This window comes from Protomyctophum bolini (assembly GCF_963924005.1).
Source record: "Protomyctophum bolini genome assembly, chromosome: 1".
Classification (NCBI taxonomy): domain Eukaryota; kingdom Metazoa; phylum Chordata; class Actinopteri; order Myctophiformes; family Myctophidae; genus Protomyctophum; species Protomyctophum bolini.
The window spans coordinates 46,365,502-46,386,672 of NC_137862.1; the positions used below are offsets into that span (position 1 = coordinate 46,365,502).

Consider the following 21,171-nt stretch of genomic DNA (forward strand, 5'->3'; position numbering starts at 1 on the left):
TCAGAGTTACTGCAGGGTCTTCAACAGGACAGGAGGATCTCAGAGTTACTGCAGGGTCTTCAACAGGACAGGGGGATCTCAGAGTTACTGCAGGGTCTTCAACAGGACAGGGGGATCTCAGAGTTACTGCAGGGTCTTCAACAGGACAGGGGGATCTCAGAGTTACTGCAGGGTCTTCAACAGGACAGGAGGATCTCAGAGTTACTGCAGGGTCTTCAACAGGACAGGGGGATCTCAGAGTTACTGCAGGGGAGGCACCAAATCTTTGTGTGATATAGGAACTTAAAAAATAATACAAAATGTATTAACCACTTAGCATCCCTATTATGGGGGTAGCATTTGCCGAAAAAGATCGGATCTCTAAGCTCACAACACATCGCGCAGTGATGCCTTGTGAACTTGTAGATCGACTATTCTCAGCGAAGAGGTTTGGTGCAGATGGGGGGGGGGGGAAGAGAAGACCAAGTACAGAACCAAAGGTCAAGTTATGTCTGAAAAAAAAAATACATTAATCCAGCGCTGATTGATGGAGCTTTTGATTTACTGTGTAGGCTACAGTATAGTTGAGGGCATTGTATTAATTATACTGGTTGGAATTATCTACTAACTTTGTTCCTGCCTGACAGTAGGAGACCTATTACTTTGTGAGAAGTACACATTCCTCTCTCTGTACTCGTCCAATACACTGAAAGTGTTTTGTTTGCATGCAAACAGGGTAATTGGAAAATATTCTAGAGCTAATAGTATGTTTCTAATGGATGGAACACTTATCAAGGGCCATTGTTCAGAAACACTTCTTCTGTATGTCAGACAGCCGGTAATTTTGTATTAAGGTTATATTAATCATACTAATGATCCTCAATGATGGATGAAATGAACTGTTTGTAAACAGTGAAACAGCCGGGCTGATTAATCTCACCGCGCGGCGCATTAGTCTCCTTAGACATGTTCTTTGTATTACACTGTCAACGTGTTCTAAAACACTACCAGGACCTTTGTCCTGTAAGGCCCACTCATTAGTCAACTGATTAAGTCTGAACCCGGGAAAACAGTTGTCCAGATCTACCTTTTTTAGGCCCAGCGGCAGCCTAGAGACTAATGATCAAGCAGTGCCTCTGGCCAAGTTGCAAAGACCCCTAATGATTTTCTCTAGGTAATTAGGCTAATGTGCAAGTTAGGAAAAACCCAGTGAAATGAAAGAGACTGTGTGCCAGCCTTTGAGGAGCCGAATATGGAATCTCTCGGAGCAAGAGAGAGACATTAGGACCTGCGGAGAGAAAATCCGAAGCTGTTGTGGACAGGGTGATTAATTCTTTCACCGTCATGTGATAGTGATTCAATTCATGAATACTCTGGGGAATTATAGGCAATGCATGAATGCTCTGGGAACTAGGCAATTTTATTTCTTGATCAACATCAACACCGTTGAGGAGGAAAATCATTTGGATTTGAAGGGGAAGAAAAATAAAAATAAGCGGATATCTGGAATGCAAAATGGTAACTGTCAGTCAACCGTATAAACAAGTACAACTTGTTGAGCATTTTCTCTTATAGGTACTGTAGTCAGTGTAGTGTAACATATTGGATATGTAACCTGCAGTACACACTAGATAAAACATATTCGATATTTAACCTGCAGCACACACTAGATAAAACATATTTGATATTTAACCTGCAGCACACACTAGATAAAACATATTCAATATTTAACCTGCAGTACACACTAGATAAAACATATTCGATATTTAACCTGCAGCACACACTAGATAAAACATATTTGATATTTAACCTGCAGCACACACTAGATAAAACATATTTGATATTTAACCTGCAGCACACACTAGATAAAACAAAATGATCTAAATGACCAAAAGTATTTGCTTAGGCAGTGCTTTATAGTGCTTATTGTTGGCACGTTGTTTTCTGTGTCAGTGCCTTATTCAGGTATCTGCTGTTTGCCGTTTCCATTATTTGTGTTGTATAGTCACCGTCTCCGTAGAGAAATAGTTTTGAATGATGTTGCATAATAATAATGGCTCTGCCATTTGGTGGATATGAATGGTAATGTTTTGTTAGTATTGAGCCAGCTGTAGCTGCTCTGTGTCTGTGGCTAGACTGAACCACAGGCCATGTCTGTCTGTCTGTAAGTAGAAAAGTCTCTCTTTATCCTTGTTTGCTAGCCTTAATCCCCTGTTATCACTGTTATCACATTATTTTGAGATCCTTGTACAGCTGTTTAACAAAATGTCTGTGTGCGTGTGTGTAACCAGTGATGGTAGCAGCACAGTGTTTAGAATTTTAATGACATGCCCATCATAACTGCTGTTAGTGTAGTTGGATGTAAATCAATATATCTGGGAGTGGACTCTACCACCCACTGCCCGCTCATGGTCCAAATCTGACTGCTTGAGCAATTACTCTGTGTGAAAATAGCCTTTCACAAATCTCTAAAATCTCAGAGTTATTTAATAATTCTCATTTTTCTGTATAAACATTTAACCCTAAAACCTAACCTAACCCTTACAATCGTTCACTTAAATAGTCGAGACTGCATGAGAGTGTATATTTGGCCCGAAAAGCCTGAACTGGATTAAAAATAGCTATAAATTGGCCTGACATTTCCCGAGTTGAAGTGGTTATTTGGCAATGAGCTAATCTGGTTGTGTTGTATATCTGAAGCCCTTGCCAGCATGAATTACACTCATGGTTTGAAGGTCTCTTTTCTGAAACCCTACTGTGTCACACCCTTTATGATTCAGTCATTTCAAGTCCTATTTAAAAAAGTGTAATTTAGAACAGAGGTACAGTGTTGTTTTTGGCAGCAAATTTCTATTTTAGTTTTAGTCGTAGTCTCTTGAATAGAGAGCTCTCTGATGAAGGAAAATGTGCAAGCGTCAAGTTTATTGTTGTGTGTGTGCCAATTAGGTGGAAATGTAGTACTGGTGTACTTTGTTACCAGCTCCTATCAGTGTTCACTCAAAGGCTCATTGATCAGGCTGTCACTTCTATTTATGTATTTATTTATGTTGGTTGTTGATTGGCAGAGAAAATAGAATAATGTATAATTCATTTCATTTGTCATTAGAATCAGAATTGGCATAGAGTATATGGTGTTTATAATACAGTACAGGTAAATGTGCGGTCTTCTCTGTTATCTTTCTCCTTTTTCTCTCTCTCTCTCTCTCTCTCTCTCTCTCTTTCCCCCCCCCCCAAGATTTATTTTTGGGCTTTTATGCATTTAATGATATAGTAGGACAGTAGACTGACAGTAAATGGGGAGTGACATGCAGCAATGGTCGTCGGGATTCGAACCTGTGTGTGTGTGTGTGTGTGTGCGTGCATCTATCTGGGCATACAATACGCTACTGAATGGTTACTGTATGTGTGTGCCTTCGGGATATTCACTAAGGCTGTAGAAGCTCGTTTATTTTGCCTAGTAACATGGTTTTATTGTACAATGGGTATATATCCTCCATATGAACTTTTTAAGCTATTTAGGGTTGAAACAGTGGGGTGGGAGCAGCTATCTTTGGGAGAGCTTTTGTTTTGTCCTGTCTGTATGTATGTATGGTTGTACTGTTGTATTGTTTTGTGAACTGTACTGTGTATCTGTGTTGAGGCCCCCCTCTAAAATGAGATGAGACATCTCAAGGGGCTTATCCTTTAGCAATAAAGGATATATATTACGTGGTGATCATTAATATACTGTAGCCTATATTGACTAACAGTTAGGATTGTACGAAGCCAAAGGAGTGGGCTATTCTCTTTACAATAGCCCACAAAAACAAACTCACTCGTGATTGTCATTAAGTTTCACAAATGTTTAACGTACCGGTAAATGCATTTTGAATACATGTTAATGAAATTGCAAGTCTATCATATTCTGAATCATGATTTCAGTTGGCCCCAGCAATATAAAAGTTAGTTATGATGTTAATTAATGTTAATTGATGTTAATTCATTTCTACTAGAGCTGTCTCTTTCCCCCACCAAAATCGGTGCAGGAGAAATGTATGATAATTTATGGAATTGCTTCTCACTTAGAATGTTTTACCTTGGGTGTCTTGGCTTAATTAAGTGTTGCTGATGGTATCGGTATGGGGTACCTGGCTGCTCCTAACCTAGACAACTGCTGTAACAGTTCAATGAAAGAAACTGGGTTTTATAGACTCCTGCAAGGCATGTTGGGTAAATATGCTGCATATCTGCAGGAAGCAAGCTGCTACCCCAGCCTAATGTTCTGAACTTCTGATTTAAAAGTAAAAAGAAACTGGCAAAACTCTCCTTTTTGCCAGAAAGCTGATTGCACAGAAGTGCCTACAGTATATGTCTCAGATCAGCTGACATGCTGGTAAATGAATTAGTATCTACAGTGCAGTACACGCATACTGAGAAGAATCACTGCTGCCATGATTCGACTGGTAATTTATGACTGAAGCTGTAAGAATGGGTAGACTAATTTGAAAATATTCCATCTTCAGCTGTATTCTGGTGTTGTGTATATAATGTGTAATTTGAATTAGTTATGTTCTAATTAGTGGCTCCCTGCCTGGTTCTTGAGTAGAGTGTAGAAGGCTTCTGTAATAGTAAGATAGTATTTAAGTTGCTGACACTAATCTGTATGGTTTCACGCAGTAAATGGCTTATATCACAATGTAGAAAAAGATTAAAGGTTCGTAAGCATTCGTATAATTCTGTTTGCCTGCTTATGACAGTCTATGAATTAAGTGAACACAAGGAATTATCCAGCAGGGATATTTTTAATACATTTAATTTATCATAGATTAATTAGCTCTGTACTCTATCACGGGCAGAAGATGTACCGTTATCTTAGTTCTGCATCAATTCAATGTCATTTTGTGTGTGTGTGGGGGGGGGGTGTGGGTGTGTGTTTATAGAATATGTCTTTTATATTCTCGGAGTCTTTGAAATACCGCTCTGTGACATATTGTCCCCTTCACTGTTGTGGCAGGTCTTCCTCTGACCCCTCCTGGCTACTGTGGCTCAGGTCCCGTGATATTTTGATAGTGGCAATGCTGTTGACATGACTTCTGAACCTTCACCTCAAACTACTTCTCTTGCTTAACAGATCTCAGGGTGGGGGATTTGACTGATTTACTGCTATTCTCTATGACAGCGGTGCCCAAAAGTTACCGCTGTCTACCAGTAGATCACAAAGGCTTTGCAGGTAGACCACATGACATGCCCCTAAAAAAATATATAATTTTAATATAAAAAACGATTTTTGCATCTGCCGCTTGAGATGACCTGAGATGACTTGAGGTGACTTGATTGATTGACATAAAAAAGGGCCTGTCAGCTCAAACACATAATGCAATACTTTGTTTTCAAATTGTTGCATACAATCATCAGTAGCATTACAAAGTCAAATACCAAAAAAAATTACCCTACCATTTACATTTTTCCCCCTCTATTTCCCATTCCATGTGCGTTTGTCTTATATGTAGCCTATAAAAGCCCTCTCAAGTACATTGTTTAACTATTTTCAGCAATGGGATGATAGTTCTTTTGGGTGGGTATATCTTGTTGAGCTGGTCATTTTGAAAGTAGCTCTCAAGTCAAAAAAGTGTGGGCACCCCTGCTCTATGACCTAATGTTGAGCATCCTAGTCTGTACACCCTGCCCCCAAATAATAGCCTTAAAATCAGTCAAGTGTGGTTAAGAAAGTGAAGTTTATCTTCCTTTAATTGGAGCTTACCTCTGTATCATGGAGATTATGGTTTGAAAAAAAGGAATCGAGCGTAATCTTGCAGTGCCTCGCAATGTGAAGATTCAAGAGATTTTATTGTCACAAGGCTGCAGGAGTACATGCACTGTGAAAGGCTTAGGTTTGGGGGTTCTCCATAATAATACACAATACAATTAAAACGATAATCAATAATCAATGCTGTCCCTGTCTCTCCAGCTCTTTAATAACCAGAAATACATTTTCACATACAGTAGGTGACAATAAATAAACTTAAAATACATTTCCAGGTAGGTGAGAGGAACCATTTATCAGCTTCATTTTTATAGTGTTCCAGTTCCAAATTGGGCTACGTCATTTATTTGTCATCACTTTCAATTTCACTCTCTACTGATTGGATAAAATTGGTATCCCGACCTTAAAATGCATTTTCTGTTTAATAAATTGATTGAATATTGATTGATTCAATATTTTATTAGCATTATTTTAGTATCCAAAAAAGGCACGGAAAAGTACAGTTCGATACAAGGTCTGTTTTTATCCCAAGAAATCCTATGGCTTGTTGAGGAGTAAAAGAGGGGGGGGGGGGGGGGGGTGTAGCTATTTAACATGTTTTAACCAAAGACAAGCACTTTTGAAAATCTACAACCTCGCAATGTATTCCAGCACAACACGTTGTGAGCTTGTAGATCGCTTATTTTAGAATACCATTTGAAATTGTTTTACAGAAATGAATGGCAATAAATGGCAAATCAAGTGGCAAATTGAGTTTAACGTTGTTTAACACTGTTTAAAGCAATCCGATAGGACTTTTCTGTGTGGATGTATGGGGCTGTCCTGGCCAGAAAGTAGTGTTTTGCCACTCAGTAGGCGTTCCCGCATTACTTCCGGGTATGATGATGATGTCACACGCATACCCTCTATTACAACCTCAGGGTTAAGGTGGTTACGAGTTGTGGTGGCAAAAGTATTAAAATGTCTTACTTCATTTAAAGTATCAATACTGCAAAGTCACTAGTAACTCAAGTTTTCAAATAATTGTACTGGAGTAAAAAATGTTATGGGTATTCATGGCTCGTCAAGGCTTACTATTATATAATATAGTATTTGCCTCTGAGATGTAGTGGAGTAGAAGTACTGAAAATTGGAAGTATACTGTCTAGGAACATCTGTTATGCGATGGGGAGGGCATTAAGAGAGTGCGTGTCCATCTGACACATCAGAGGATTGCACCTGACTGGAATATGACAATCAGCCCTTGTTTCCCTCCATGCGGGTTCCCTGACCCTAAACTCTGTTGTGCCTGGAAGGGGAGCTCCAACTATAGAGGCAAAGAAAGGCCTAATGAAAAGCCCTTTGTGAAAACTGCAAATCTTAAATCGCCATTTCCTCCCTCATGTGACGGTACTAGCATGTCATCTCATTTTTCATTTTGGCTTATCTCGGACCCAGTGTGTGGTCATTGCAAGGCTGGAAATGCTAGAGAGGCACAAGTAGTATATTTCGTGATCTTCATCCTAAATTGTTTCGTTTGTTTACTTGACCACATTCTTCCACCATATTAATGTGGTGTCTCTGATGTCTCCATGGTAGACAAAGTGCCTGGTAGGAATTCCATTAACCCAAAGTAATTTGGGGTTCATCATTCTAACCCATGTGAATTAAAGGACAAGTGGTTTTCTGTAACCTTTCTTTCCCTTTCTCTCTCTCTCTCTCTCTAGACATGGAACACGGTGTGCTGGAGAGGTGGCAGCGGTAGCCAATAATGGGATCTGTGGAGTCGGCGTAGCTTACAATGCCAAGATTGGAGGTACGGTTGATGGAAAACAAATGGTGTTGGCGGTTGCCCTCAGACAGGTAGACAGGCCAGGATACTCCTGCCCTTAGACAGGTAGACAGGCCAGGATACTTCTGCCCTCAGACAGGTAGACAGGCCAGGATACTTCTGCCCTTAGACAGGTAGACAGGCCAGGATACTTCTGCCCTTAGACAGGTAGACAGGCCAGGATACTTCTGCCCTCAGACAGGTAGACAGGCCAGGATACTTCTGCCCTTAGACAGGTAGACAGGCCAGGATACTTCTGCCCTCAGACAGGTAGACAGGCCAGGATACTCCTGCCCTTAGACAGGTAGACAGGCCAGGATACTTCTGCCCTTAGACAGGTAGACAGGCCAGGATACTCCTGCCCTTAGACAGGTAGACAGGCCAGGATACTTCTGCCCTTAGACAGGTAGACAGGCCAGGATACTTCTGCCCTCAGACAGGTAGACAGGCCAGGATACTTCTGCCCTCAGACAGGTAGACAGGCCAGGATACTCCTGCTCTCAGACAGGTAGACAGGCCAGGATACTCCTGCCCTTAGACAGGTAGACAGGCCAGGATACTTCTGCCCTCAGACAGGTAGACAGGACAGGATAGTCCTGCTCTCAGACAGGTAGACAGGGCAAGTGTAAAAACTTACGTCATTACGATGGCATCAACGCCCGCCAAAATACATTTCAGTCGACTAAATCAACTGTAGATTTAGTCGACTAATATCTTATGATATTTAGTCTACTGAAACTAAAGACTAACACCAAAACATTCCAGGTGACTAAAATGTGACTAAAACTAAATGGAAACTATTCCAAAGACTACGACTAAAACTAAAATAGGAATTTGCTGCCAAAAACGACACTGCCTGCTACCACCACCATGTGCAGAGGGTGCAGCTTGGAACTGGAAAGAAATAGGACTAGTCTCCCAGTGTGGGGTGTGTACTGTACAGTGTACAAGGTCTGCAAAATAAGAAATGGGACTAGTCTCCCAGTGTGGGGTGTGTACTGTACAAGGTCTGCAAAATAAGAAATAGGACTAGTCTCCCAGTGTGGGGTGTGTACTGTACACGGTCTGCACAATAAGAAATAGGACTAGTCTCCCAGTGTGGGGTGTGTACTGTACACGGTCTGCACAATAAGCTAGGCCATTAAGAGCCTTACAGTTAAGCAGCAGCAGGATATTGCAGCAAATTCTTGATTCTGTGTGGAAGCCAGTGAAGGTTTTTTAATGTCTGAAAGGCCGATTTTCTTCGGTACTAATGTAACAATGGAGTAATGCTCTCTATGGCAACATTTTAAATATGTCTGTGTCCTTGAATGGACATGGACAACATGAGTGACCTGCTAAGTGGCTCTGAGTGCTGTACAGTATGTGTTTTCTGTGAGTGATTCCTCTTCGGGTTCTTCTCCGTTAGGGTCATCCGAGTCCTGTACTTTCTGGTTGTGTAATCCCTATTAATTAGAGCATCTCTTCTGTTCCATCCATTCAGCGCATGGCATGCTTCTCTGCATCCTGCTGCTTGGTACAGCTGTCTATGGATGACATTGAACACAAGAAAATTGCACCAGAATTCTTAAGTCTTTTATGTTGATTTACCATCTGGAATCAACATAAAGAGTTCAGTTTCACTGAAACACAAGTTGCCAGGTGAAGAGCAATGACTGGTTATAGAGGGAGAACAAGCATCACGTGTGGTCATCGCGCGCACGCACATACGCAGTACGCGCACACACACACACACACACACACACACACACACACACACACACACACACACACACACACACACACACACAAAAAATCATCTTCAATGTGGAATGTGAAAAGGCACTTGTCAGTGTCACCTGGGAAATAATACTTAGATTTTGCTTATGCTGCAGTGCATTTCTATTCACCTGTGGACAATTCTCTAAATAACCACATAGTCGGCATGAAGCTTGAACCTGCATACATGAATAATAAACAAGGATTAGATGTATCAAACAAAATGAATCATCTATAGCTGCCATGGAGTATGAATAGTAATAAGGGTTGTTTTTCCACTATTTTCTGTTGCAATTGGGTGAAGGAATTGATAACAATTTATGCTCATTTTGATTTATGCTCATTTTGATAAAGGAGCATTATGAGGATTATGAAACTGGCTTCATAATCACTTAGCCATTTATTTCATGAATATACTGTAGAGCCTGCTATTCATGATGTAAAAGGCCACAGCGGAATCACCATATACATTTGATTACATTCATGAATATTGGGAGTAAAAAAATTAATATATTATCAAGTCTTGTTATGCAAGCCATTGAAGAGTGAGCACACAACAATACAAGTTTATCACGTCTCAGACAGTGTCCTTATGCAGGGCGTCTACTAGATTGTTGTGAATCTTGTAGGCCAGGGTTTAGGGTTAGTGATAAAGCATCTATCCATCTATCTCTTATTCCTATCCCCTTGTCGGCTCGTTTTGACTGGGAGAATATCGTTTGAGGTGGTGGTTGTTTTATTTATCATTGGTAGAGCACAAAACACTCCTTTTCTCAGCAAGAACCTGCAATTCACTCACACATTTAGACCTCGGAGCTGCACAGTCCAACCACAGTATTTCATACTAACTGCCTGCCTCCGAGTAGCCTCACTGGAGCCGCTGGGCTCCAGTGAGGCTACTGTATCTTACTGTATCTAGGCTACTGTATCTGTATCTTGCTCAAGGGCACTTCAACAGGGCGTATTGAGTGGTCAGGCAGTGTTGATTTCGACTGACGAAAACAAAATGGAAACTAAATGAAAATTAAGCTATGATGACTAAAACTAAGAGTAAATATACTGACAATTTCGTCAACAAATTAAAACTAGACTAAAATGTTAGGAAGGGACTAGTGGACAAGAGATACAGTATAAGTCATTTTACACTTGGTTGCATGCTGAAAATAGCCGTTATGACTGTAAAAACAGTCATTACGACTGCATCAATGCCCGCCAAAATACATTTTAGTCGACTAAATTAACTGTAGATTTAGTCGACTAAAATCTTATGATATTTATTCGACTAAAACTAGACTAACACTGAAACATTCCAATTGACTAAAATGTGACTAAAACTAAATGAAGAGACTGTTCAAGAGACTATGACTAAAACTAAAATCTGCTGCCAAAAACAACACTGTGGTGAGTGTATGAAGTGTGGCTCATTGACCTGACCTAACCCACACATTTCCTGCCAGACTCGGGGATCAAACCGTCGACCTTCTGGCCACCAGCATGCTCCTCTGACCTCTAGGTCACTGCTGCCCCTATTCACCCCATGTTAACCTGATATGACTTCCAACCTTATGACCTCATAATGTCAAGAAGTTAAGTCAATTTGCAAGTCTGAGCCTTCAGTGATTCTCCAATAGAATCAGAATCTCAGATAGGCTGAAAAAAAGAATTCGGACCCTGGTCTTGGAACGACCAGACTCAAACTGGCTGCTGTGATTCCCCTAGTGAGCTTTAAAAGGATTGCCATGGATATTGCAATAGGATTTCATTGAATGTATTTTGTAATTTGAAAAATGCAGCCTTATCTTTTTTGTTTTTTTTCTTGTCTATTTTTTTCTTCAATAAAAATGTAAGTGAAAAATATTGGATTGCCATGGCTGGGCACACTTCCCAAACACTGCTCCTGCTTTGACGTATAGCAAATGTTCGCTTGCATATTAAATGTTCCTGTTCTCCCTTTGAGCTTCTTCGGTAGTGGGTACTGTATTTATGAGCATTGTATATGTTTGTCCTGTTCTTTTTTTGTAGTGTAGTTTATTGTTACTGGCAGAGCCAGTTCACACTTGTAAAAGAGACTTCAGTCTCAATGTGGTTTTTACTGGTTTAATTAATAAAGGTTAAATATATCGAAATCGGGGCTTTCCAGATTTAAAATGGTCGAAAGTGTGTGCTCTTGATTTTGTGAATAATTCAGAAAGTATTCCAGCCCCAGGCTGTTGAGCCTTTGTTTTTGTGTGTGGGAGGTGGGCTGATACGGATATGAGAGGTGTTATGCCCAGATGTCTCGACTCTCACTCCATCTCTGGTAGAAGTACAGGCGTTGGATGGTGGTCCGTGTTTGATGCCTCTGGAGAACTTCAAAGTTTCCGAGCTCTGTTTACTCTAACCACCCATATGAGGGCAGCATGGTGGAGTACTGTAACCTGACCCTCCATGCATCAAAGAGGAGAATGTGTTTGTTTTTTGAAGATGTCTTGGATTTCTCAACCTTCTCTTTTAGCGGATGCCGTGAGGGGGGCTCAACAGCCTGGGGCTGGAATACTTTCTGAATTATTCACAAAATCAAGAGCACACACTTTCGACCATTTTAAATCTCAGGGGAACTGGAACTTGTGCCTAAGGGCTGAAGTCGTATTTTCTATACATTCAAAGCTGAATCAATTTAAGGACAAAGGGATAAGGGTTCATATTCAATTACAGTATTCTGTTTTGTTCTAAGGGCCATGCACACATTTGAACTTGGTTAATTATAATTGATCATCCACAGGTGTGCGTATGCTAGACGGGGAGGTGACTGATGTGGTGGAGGCCCAGTCCCTCAGTCTGAACCCCCAGCACATCCACATCTACAGTGCCAGCTGGGGCCCAGAGGATGACGGCAAGACTGTCGACGGACCTGCGAAGCTCGCCAAAGAAGCCTTTCTGCATGGAGTTACAGAGGTGGGTGTCTCCGTGTCTCGTGTGTGTGTGTGTAACCTCAATTATGTGTTCTGAAGAAGAAGGGGGGAAATTAGATTATGCACCTCCCAACAGTTTCTTTAGACTTGTTGCTGGACCCAAAGATGATCAAATGAAGAAACCCTTTTTTGACCTGAGATCAGATTCTAAAAAATGTTTTCTACATCCTGACAGTTTTCTGAAAAAGCTATGTTTCGTTCTACGATTTTTCAAAAATAGCAGACCTACAAGCTCATAGCGCGCCTCCGAGTGGCGCGCTACAAGCTTGTAGATCTGCTATTTTTCCATAGGTAAACCAAAAGGGGTTCCCGCTAATCAAATGAAAGACAGGAGAGCAATCTATCGTGTGCAGACATTGCCTTTGTTTCCTTATTACGCGTTCCCAATTTCCATCTCAACAACCCTGTTAGACTGAAATTGGCCTGTACCTGTATTGAACTGATCTGATAGTGGATTGACCATGAGAATTATGAATGGAGGGGAATATTATTTGGTTTTATTGCAAATTGCAGACTCCCTTGAAACCCATTAGGGAAAACAGTACAGTGAAATATTATATTTATATGTTCACAGTTTTCCATATAGGGCACTTTTCGAACCTGGGATCATTTTTCAATTTCATTAGTAGATTGTGGTATTAAAAACTATTTAAGTCTCAGTATCGAGTGTAACTGGAGAAGATTGTTTCAAAGGTGAACAAAGTTCGGAATTATTAAGCAAGTCTTCTTCACTATATGAAAGGATAAATTACAGAGGAGTACAAAGAGGAGCACAAAATGTTTAGACTTCTAAAAACACTGAATGATTAATGACCACAGATAGAGACTGGAGCTGGGCTCTCCAACCGTATACAAACTTTAGAGAAGAAAATGACATCATAACATACTTTGGCAGTGCCTTTCGTAAAATTGCTCGGTAGTTCTTTCACCGCCGGGACTGTGATTGGGATTGATAGCCTAACGAAGTTGTGTGTGATTGCTCAGAATTTTAAAGTGGGCCTGATTGATTTATTATCGTCTCCGTATTCTGCCCAAGGCTTGGTTCTGCCTGCAGCTGAAGCTTGAGGAGGTTAGGAGGAGTTAGTCTCGCATGCTATCCTCCCAGGAGATATACAAACACCTCTCTAATGCCTCTCGGAGTAACCAACCATAAACACAACCTGCAAGAAAAGTCAACACCTCCATGACAAATTTGACACAACGGGTTGGAGGGAGATCTAAGTGGTAAAATGATATGATATGATATAGTACTTTATCGTCAGTTCACACTGAAATTTGTCTTGCAACCCAGCAGCCATGTATGCAGAACACATTTGACATTTAACACAAAGAACAAGACAATTTACATACGGTACATAAAGACACGAAGGCAAGAGCAATATCCACCACCTAGATTACCCCGTGGCTACTATAGCTCCTGAGTAAGCCTCAAAGTCGACTGGTGGACAAAGGACCTCTTTTGTCTGACCTTATTGTATGCTGGTACACCATATCCCCTTCCTGAAGGTAGCAACCTATATTCTCCATACAACACATGCTTAGTATTAGAGGTGATATTCCTTGCTAACCTTAGGATGCTGTTATCATACGTGGATGTATAAAGTGTCCACTTTGTGTCCAACTGAACAAATGTTCAGTTGTTGCAGCAGTTGTGACTTTAGGGCTGCAGACAAACATCCATACCAGGTGGTACTACAGTACTGCAGAACACTCCACAGCAACGGAGCGAGCTGCTGTCTTACTAGAATCTGCCTGGCAACACCGCGGCAATGCTGGTCTGGAGCAGGGTTAGAACTCACAGCTGAAACATATCAAATGGATTTGTCCTTAATAAAGTACCTTGATTTTATATCCACCCTCTCCACATTTATATTCTTTTTGTAGTGCTCGGATCGCCGCCTTTTCTTCAGCATATCAGTCCCTTTGATCTCTGAAGCACTGCGCCTCCATTGAGCACCTATAGTTGATTTTCTTTTTTTCCGCTTAAAGTCCTTGTTTTGGCCCAGGCGCTGGCGTAACCGTCTGGGCACCCGACTGGTAATCCAGTCGCAGTGTGCCGCGGGGTTCGAATCCCGAGCCCGACACGGCCTTTACTGCATGTCTTCCCCATCTCTCTCCCGTTTCCCTGTCAGCCTACTGTCTGTCCCTTCAAAAACCAATAAAGAAAAAAGGCGTAAGCCGCAAAAAAAATAAAATCTACTGTAAAGTCCTTGTTTTTTGGAGTATGCTGCAGCTTTTGGAGTAGAATATATCTATTCAATACGAGTATACTATTTAGAATGGAAACACTGCAAATGGATTTAGACTGAGGCTCGGGCTGTTATCCGCGCAAGTTTGTAGACGGCATTAAAGTTTCCACATTGCGATTATGTTATTTATGCATACACAAAAGCGGTAGACTCTCCGGATTCCAGAGAAAGCTGTAGTACACATGCCCGGCCTGTAGATGGCCACCCATCTGCAGGAGAGTTTTGAACTCTCTCCTGTTTCCCGTCTGGTTCTTTTCCGCGGTGGATCTAATAAAAGCATGTTCTGGTTGTTGTAGCTGGCGGGTGTACTGTAGGAGCAGTATACATTTTGCTGTAAAAGCCCTACTAACGTAAATATTTGCTGCAGCAGGAACGCAATGAACATTATTAACACTGGGTGCATCCATCTTTGTTTGTTTGTTCTGGACTGGCGCATGCGCTTTAAGGGAGAGGCTTGGTGAGTTTGGGGGGGGGGGGGAGGGACTATGACATCATCGGCTCAGGAAAGAGACGGCATTCGCTGTACCACACGGAGACGACAAAGTTGCGTCTCCAAACTTTCCCACTCTGGGAGGTGGTCCCCAAAAACGCCGTCTCCGTCTGGCAGAAAGGCAGAACGGCTAAATACTTGCCCGGGTAACGCACTCATGTGGACCACCCGCCTGAATATGAACCAAACAGGGCTGAATAAGGTAATCATGACTTGTCAGGTAATGAGTCTTATTTCTGATAACGGCACTCGTTAAAATACATGCTGCGGATTGTTCAAGTAGGAGTGTGGCACATTTACACTAGAGCGGTGCCCGGCTGTCGAGCACCGAGTCGGTAACGATGGACGTTGGAGACTCACGCCCCACCCGGCTATGCAATACCCGCTGTACCCGTGTCAGAGTACCCGTTCCACCCATATGTCTGTGTCTTTTATGCTCCATATATGGAGATTTCTGTATATGTCTCTCTGTGTCCCTTTATTCCTATATATGGAGTTCTGTGTCTGGCATGACCAAATATGGAGTGTTGTCATGGGCCAGCTCCATATATGGACATGATGCATGTATAGATAAGATTACCGTAAATGTATGATTAACCAGATAAGTAAACTTACTGTAGTCACACCTCATCATGCTAATACCCACCTGTGTTATGAATGAAGGCCAAAACTGTGAATAACGGAATTAAATACTGAGTGGTTACACCGGTAGCATTCTTTCCTAGTTAAAGTGACATTATATAATATAATGTCATATTGGTGAATGGACAGAGACAAGGAATAATGGCTCTGTGTGACAACATTGTCACATTGATTAAGAGCATATGTATGGAAACATACCGTGCCAGTGTTCCACAAAGCCTGTTGGATGAGTAACACATGTGCATGTAACCACATTATGTACAAAGAACACCGGCAGTACGGGTGGCTTTGGACACGGTATCGTCTTTGTTGCTCACACAGTTGCGTGATTTTCCGCGCAGAGAGACTTTGCCACTCATTCCAGTAAATCATTTCCCGGATGATGTTGGAATAGTGTGAGCGCGGAGAAGCATGCTGATGTATTACTCCGAGCTGTTGACATTTTAGTCCCTGCTGTCTTGTAATGCTGTCATTTGATATTTAGGTCTTTTTAATTCAATGAATTGAATGGGCACGCACACACACACACACACACACACACACACACACACACACGCACACATCTGTGATGAATGTGCAGTGTTTAATAGGCCTTTCCATAAATGAGCCCTGTAATGAAATTTACCCTTTCATCACTGGGATCCCTATTAAGGTTGCAAAAATGTTTTAACCCCCTTTCAGATCCTTATCATTAGTGGTGGTACAAATAAATAACACGTGTTGAGGAACGGTTGACGGGGGATTGTGCTTGTCTTAATTAATTTCTATTATGTGTCGTCTGCCCCCTATTCTCAGGTCTGACTTAATTAAAATGTGTTTTGCTGTACAGGGCCGCGGCGGTCTGGGCTCCATATTTGTCTGGGCATCTGGGAACGGAGGCAGGCTGAAGGACAGCTGTAACTGTGACGGCTACACCAACAGCATCTACACCCTGTCCATCAGCAGCTCCACCCAGAACGGCAACGTGCCGTGGTACAGCGAGGCCTGCTCCTCCACCCTCGCCACCACCTACAGCTCCGGGAACCTCAACGAGAAACAGATTGTGAGTTGTTGTTGTTGTTGTTGTCACTGTGTAGACACATTGGGCCTGATTCATTAAAAAGAAATACGCCACCGTTGCACTGTGGCGGAAACAGATATCGTATTTATCCGTCCGATCAAGCTACGTTGAGATGACGTGTTATTCAGAGAAGCTGGTGTAATCACTTCATTTATGCGGATCGCTGAGTGTATCCTTTCCGCATTTTCCCCAAGCGATTCGCCTGTTGTCGCCTGGTTAGTTGGAACATCCACGCCCATTCTACACCATATAAGGCAACAGGAAATCTCGAAATACGTCATCATAGCCGGCACAGAGGATTCCCAAACTTTAAATTCTATACAACAGCGCGATGAGCTTGTAGAGTAGTTAATTTTGACAGGAGGTTCTCTGCACGGACAGATCTTCAAGCAAACAGCGCGAGTTATATGTATAAAAATAATTATAAACGAAACTTGCCAACTTGGCACGCATTGCTTCACTCGATCCTTAAATGTCAGAGTTAACTGATATGTTACAGTTACTTTCACATAATGAGAAAGAAGTTAATTTGTACTGTTCACCACACGACCAAATGCTATATACAACTCGGCAATGATACTGATGAATGCACTGCAGGGTTATAAAAAAAGAAAGAACACTCGCCTGCAGAAGTAAAATAGATATCCGATGTATCAGATGTAAATTAATTTCATGATGTCGTCATATTAAAATGATTCGCGGGACACGGCAAACTTGATTCATCTCATGATGAGATCAATGTAGTAGCTAGCCTACATATAGCCTACACAGCTACAACGTTGCCCATATTATAATTAATTAAGGTGAGCTGGCTTAAAACTGACTGGCCAAATTGCACGCGCTGATGCCATAATGTGGATTTATAGCCCTCGTCGTGACTGCTGTCTGTCTGTCAGACCGGCATGTCTGTGAACCATAGAATGCCATAGATAGACCATAACAGTCGGGCCGGGCCGTGTTCTGTCCTTGCCGGGCTCACCGCGCCGTTATATTAATTTTCCAATGTAAATTTCACCCAGATTGGACTCTGTTCAGCGGCCGCATGCTGCTGTCCGCCCCACACACACACACACACACACACACACACCGACAGTCAGAGAACTGACTCACTAAATAACACTAACACACTAAACAATGTTGGATTCGTACAGTGCAGAATGCAGATAAGTGTAGGCCTATGTTCTTATTATAATTGTGAGTTTGTTTTTTAACATGCAGCGTGAGTCCACGGGAGCCGATCTACAAGCTCACAACACGTTGCACTGCGAGTAGCCTAGAGAAGGCTGTCAAGTGAGCAGCGCAATCGCGCATGCTATAGAAATATCCTAATAAATAAATAAAAATGTGTCGCTTGCAGGGGCAGTTTCCTTATGGGACTTGCCTCTAGAATGCATGCATAGGCATACAAGTGCAAGTTTTATATGTCATTTTTTTATGTGCTGAACAATGTTATAGGGTCGGGACACATGCCTACATATTTTATCTGTGATTTGGGAACTATTTATTGATTCAGCATGAAGACTAAAGCCTTCTGAATATATCCGTAAATTCGTCCGCCACCTAAAGAGGTCCCGTGGGATTTTACGGAGTTTCCGACCAACCTACGTGAGCGTCAAGTTCACGGCCATTTCCATGAATTCCAAATTAATGTGGGAAATCCACGTAAATGCCTTTCCGCTAGCTTCACGTCATTATATCAGCGTAAACGCGTTGAAGAATCAGGCCCATTGTCACCGTTCAATTTGCACGCCATCGCACACTCGGGAGCCGGGATGGTATAGTGACATTCCCGCTAAAGGGTTGAAGGCGTCGGGATATTCCAAAGACCTGTGGATCATACGGCACACATACATACATACAACATTATCTCTCTCTCTTGCTCTCGCTCTCTCTGCATCGCTTCCTCCCTGCCTTCATTATTTAAGATATCCCCCTGTGCACATTCTGGCATGTGGTGTGGTGAAAGAGTTTATACAAGGGAGAATTTAATTACAAAATTGACTTGACCCATGGTTTTTATATATACCGGCACTGTAGCCCCTGAACTGTTGAATCATGGCCAGGGCACTAATCCTTCCTGAGTGCCAGGCAGGTAATTTATGTATTTTCACAGGAATGTACTGTATTTCAAAGCCAACCATACAGTACCGTGTATCGCTATTCCTGGGATTCTATTACATCACCACAGCTGTCCTTGTAACAAACATCCGCCATGGTTGTTGCTCTTTGTTTCTCATGACCATATTAGGATACAGCTAAGAGGATCTGAATGCCAGGAAGAAAAATGGAAGAATTTGTTTCTACTCAAATACCAAGAAGTACAGTAACTGAAGCTCCATTCGCTTCTTGCCGTCTTATTGTCTTTGTGAATGTGAACACAATCTCACTTTCTTTAAGCACATGAACCATACATAGGTTCGTGTGACGACTATTGTAGATCTGCGATTTCCGGCAAATAGATTTTGTGTAGAGGGAAAAAAGAAGGTGGGGGCTAGTATAGAATCCTGGGGGACTTAACAAATTAACTGCTCGTGACGGAACGTTACGCCAATTAGAATCCAACCGGCAGCTACTATTGGCGGAACGTTACGTCACGAGCAGTTCATTTGTTAAGTCCCCCAGGATTCTATACTAGCCCCCCCCCCCCCCCCCCTTCTTTTTTGATGATATCAAACCGGATCGCTGATTCTTTTCTTTCTTTTTTTTTTTTTGCTTGCCGTTTCCTTCTTCAGTGATCCTAGACGGGTTCGCGCATCCGCTGTTCACTTCTTGTATACAGCCGGACTAAAAGGCTGAATAACTCTATAAAACTACGGAGCTCTCCATGGTTTGATAAAACGCGCGATGTTCGGAGGTCTTTGCTGATTATCCGGTGATCCCGATTGGATCATTGGCGCTTTCTATAGAGCAAGGAGGGCTTCATTTTAGCTCGCTAGCATTGACGCTAATTATTTAGCATCTAAAGATGACCGCCCAAGCCGGACGTGTATCCAGCGTGCAACACACTAAAACGAAGTAGTTCTGGGTCGCCGGCAGTCTAGCGTTGGCTCTTGCGTCCACCAGGTGGCAGTCAAGCTGTGAAGTATAACGTGGTTAACATTCCACTTTCAATCATTCATGGGCTATTAAATAAAGAAAAATACTGTCTTGAAATGTGGTGCTGGCACTCGCATATATCTGTATGCAATGCATGCATGCTCACACGCTCTCTTAAGTTTTCCCAAATGTACAGTCTAGCAGCGAGAACCTAATGGACAGTCAGCCCATGACATGTGTTTGGGCCCCTTAGTGCCTCGGTGCCGCATGCATTTAATAGTTCTGTCACTCAGGAAGGAGAGAAGGAACACAGGACAGTTGTAGAACAGAGAGAGAGAGTATCTTAATGCATGCTCAGGGTTTTTATGCTTTTTGAGTTTCAGTACTATATTCTTACTTCAGCAGTTAGGAATTTGGTGTAGTGCACTCATAAAACCATGCAGCCATAAGAGTGGACAAGACATCGTCGCATGGAAAGTTTATTTGTATTTAAATATTGTGCGCATGAAGACAAAAGAAACAAATGAACATTACAATTCAGAGTTTTTATTTTTATTTTATTTTATTGTTTTACAATTGTATTTCTACATTTTCAGGTTCAAAGACAAGACATACTGTACAAACATTCACATCACATACACATATACACACAAACCTCCCCCCCCCCCACCTATTCAAAGGAAAGGATATTTTTTTAAATTATTACAATTCAGAGTAATTAAAAGTTATAAAGAATAGTACATACTATAGAAAAAGAGAATCAAATTACAGTGCAGCACAAGAATCAAAGCTTTGAAGCGCAGTACTTGTAGCAGATCTGTGGTTTTCTGAGATTTTAGTTTAGATTCTGTGAACAAAGGCAACCTCAACAGTTCATGACGTTGCTGCTACATTATGAGCCATCCAGACTGCTGAGGTTGCCTTCATCACATACTGAATCCCAAAGAAATAATTTGTAACTAAACCATTCAGTGATTTATAGACCAGCTGTAGTATTCTGACAGCAACTCCTTGACGGTGTAAAGATCTTTTAACTAGAGCGATATGATCCACATGGCAAATAAAATAAGGAAAACGCACAATTTAAATGTAATGTCCTGCTGGGGATTCAAACCCTGGTCAAAATAAAAATGTAAGAATAACGAAGTCCGCACACCAATTTCAGCTCCCAATAATTCTTTACTTTAACTCATTTAGACCTGGGAACGATTCTACAAATGTCTTCTAAATCCTGACAGTTTTCTCAAACATTTTCATATCATTTTCATGTCTGCTTAAAACAATCACTTGTGGTTATTGACTATCACATGAACTCCTTGAAACTTTGAACTGATAATCACCTGATTATGATTACGATGCATGCACACTACCCCATTTTCTATTTATTGCTTTATTAAAGGAGAAAAAACCTGAAGTAAATAGGTTTTACATAAATCAAAATCTCACAGTTGTA

The 21,171-nt window shown here is 41.6% G+C and overlaps 1 protein-coding gene across 1 annotated transcript in view; it reads left to right on the forward strand.

Moving 5' to 3' along the window:
- The window catches only part of furina (furin (paired basic amino acid cleaving enzyme) a), a 98,836-nt gene that overhangs the window by 62,618 nt on the left and 15,047 nt on the right, over positions 1-21,171 (forward strand). Inside the window, exons 7-9 of the mRNA XM_080767287.1 lie at positions 7,429-7,517; positions 12,052-12,224; positions 16,452-16,664. Coding sequence (XP_080623413.1) covers positions 7,429-7,517; positions 12,052-12,224; positions 16,452-16,664 — 475 coding nt within the window. The remainder of the gene's footprint in view (positions 1-7,428; positions 7,518-12,051; positions 12,225-16,451; positions 16,665-21,171) is intronic.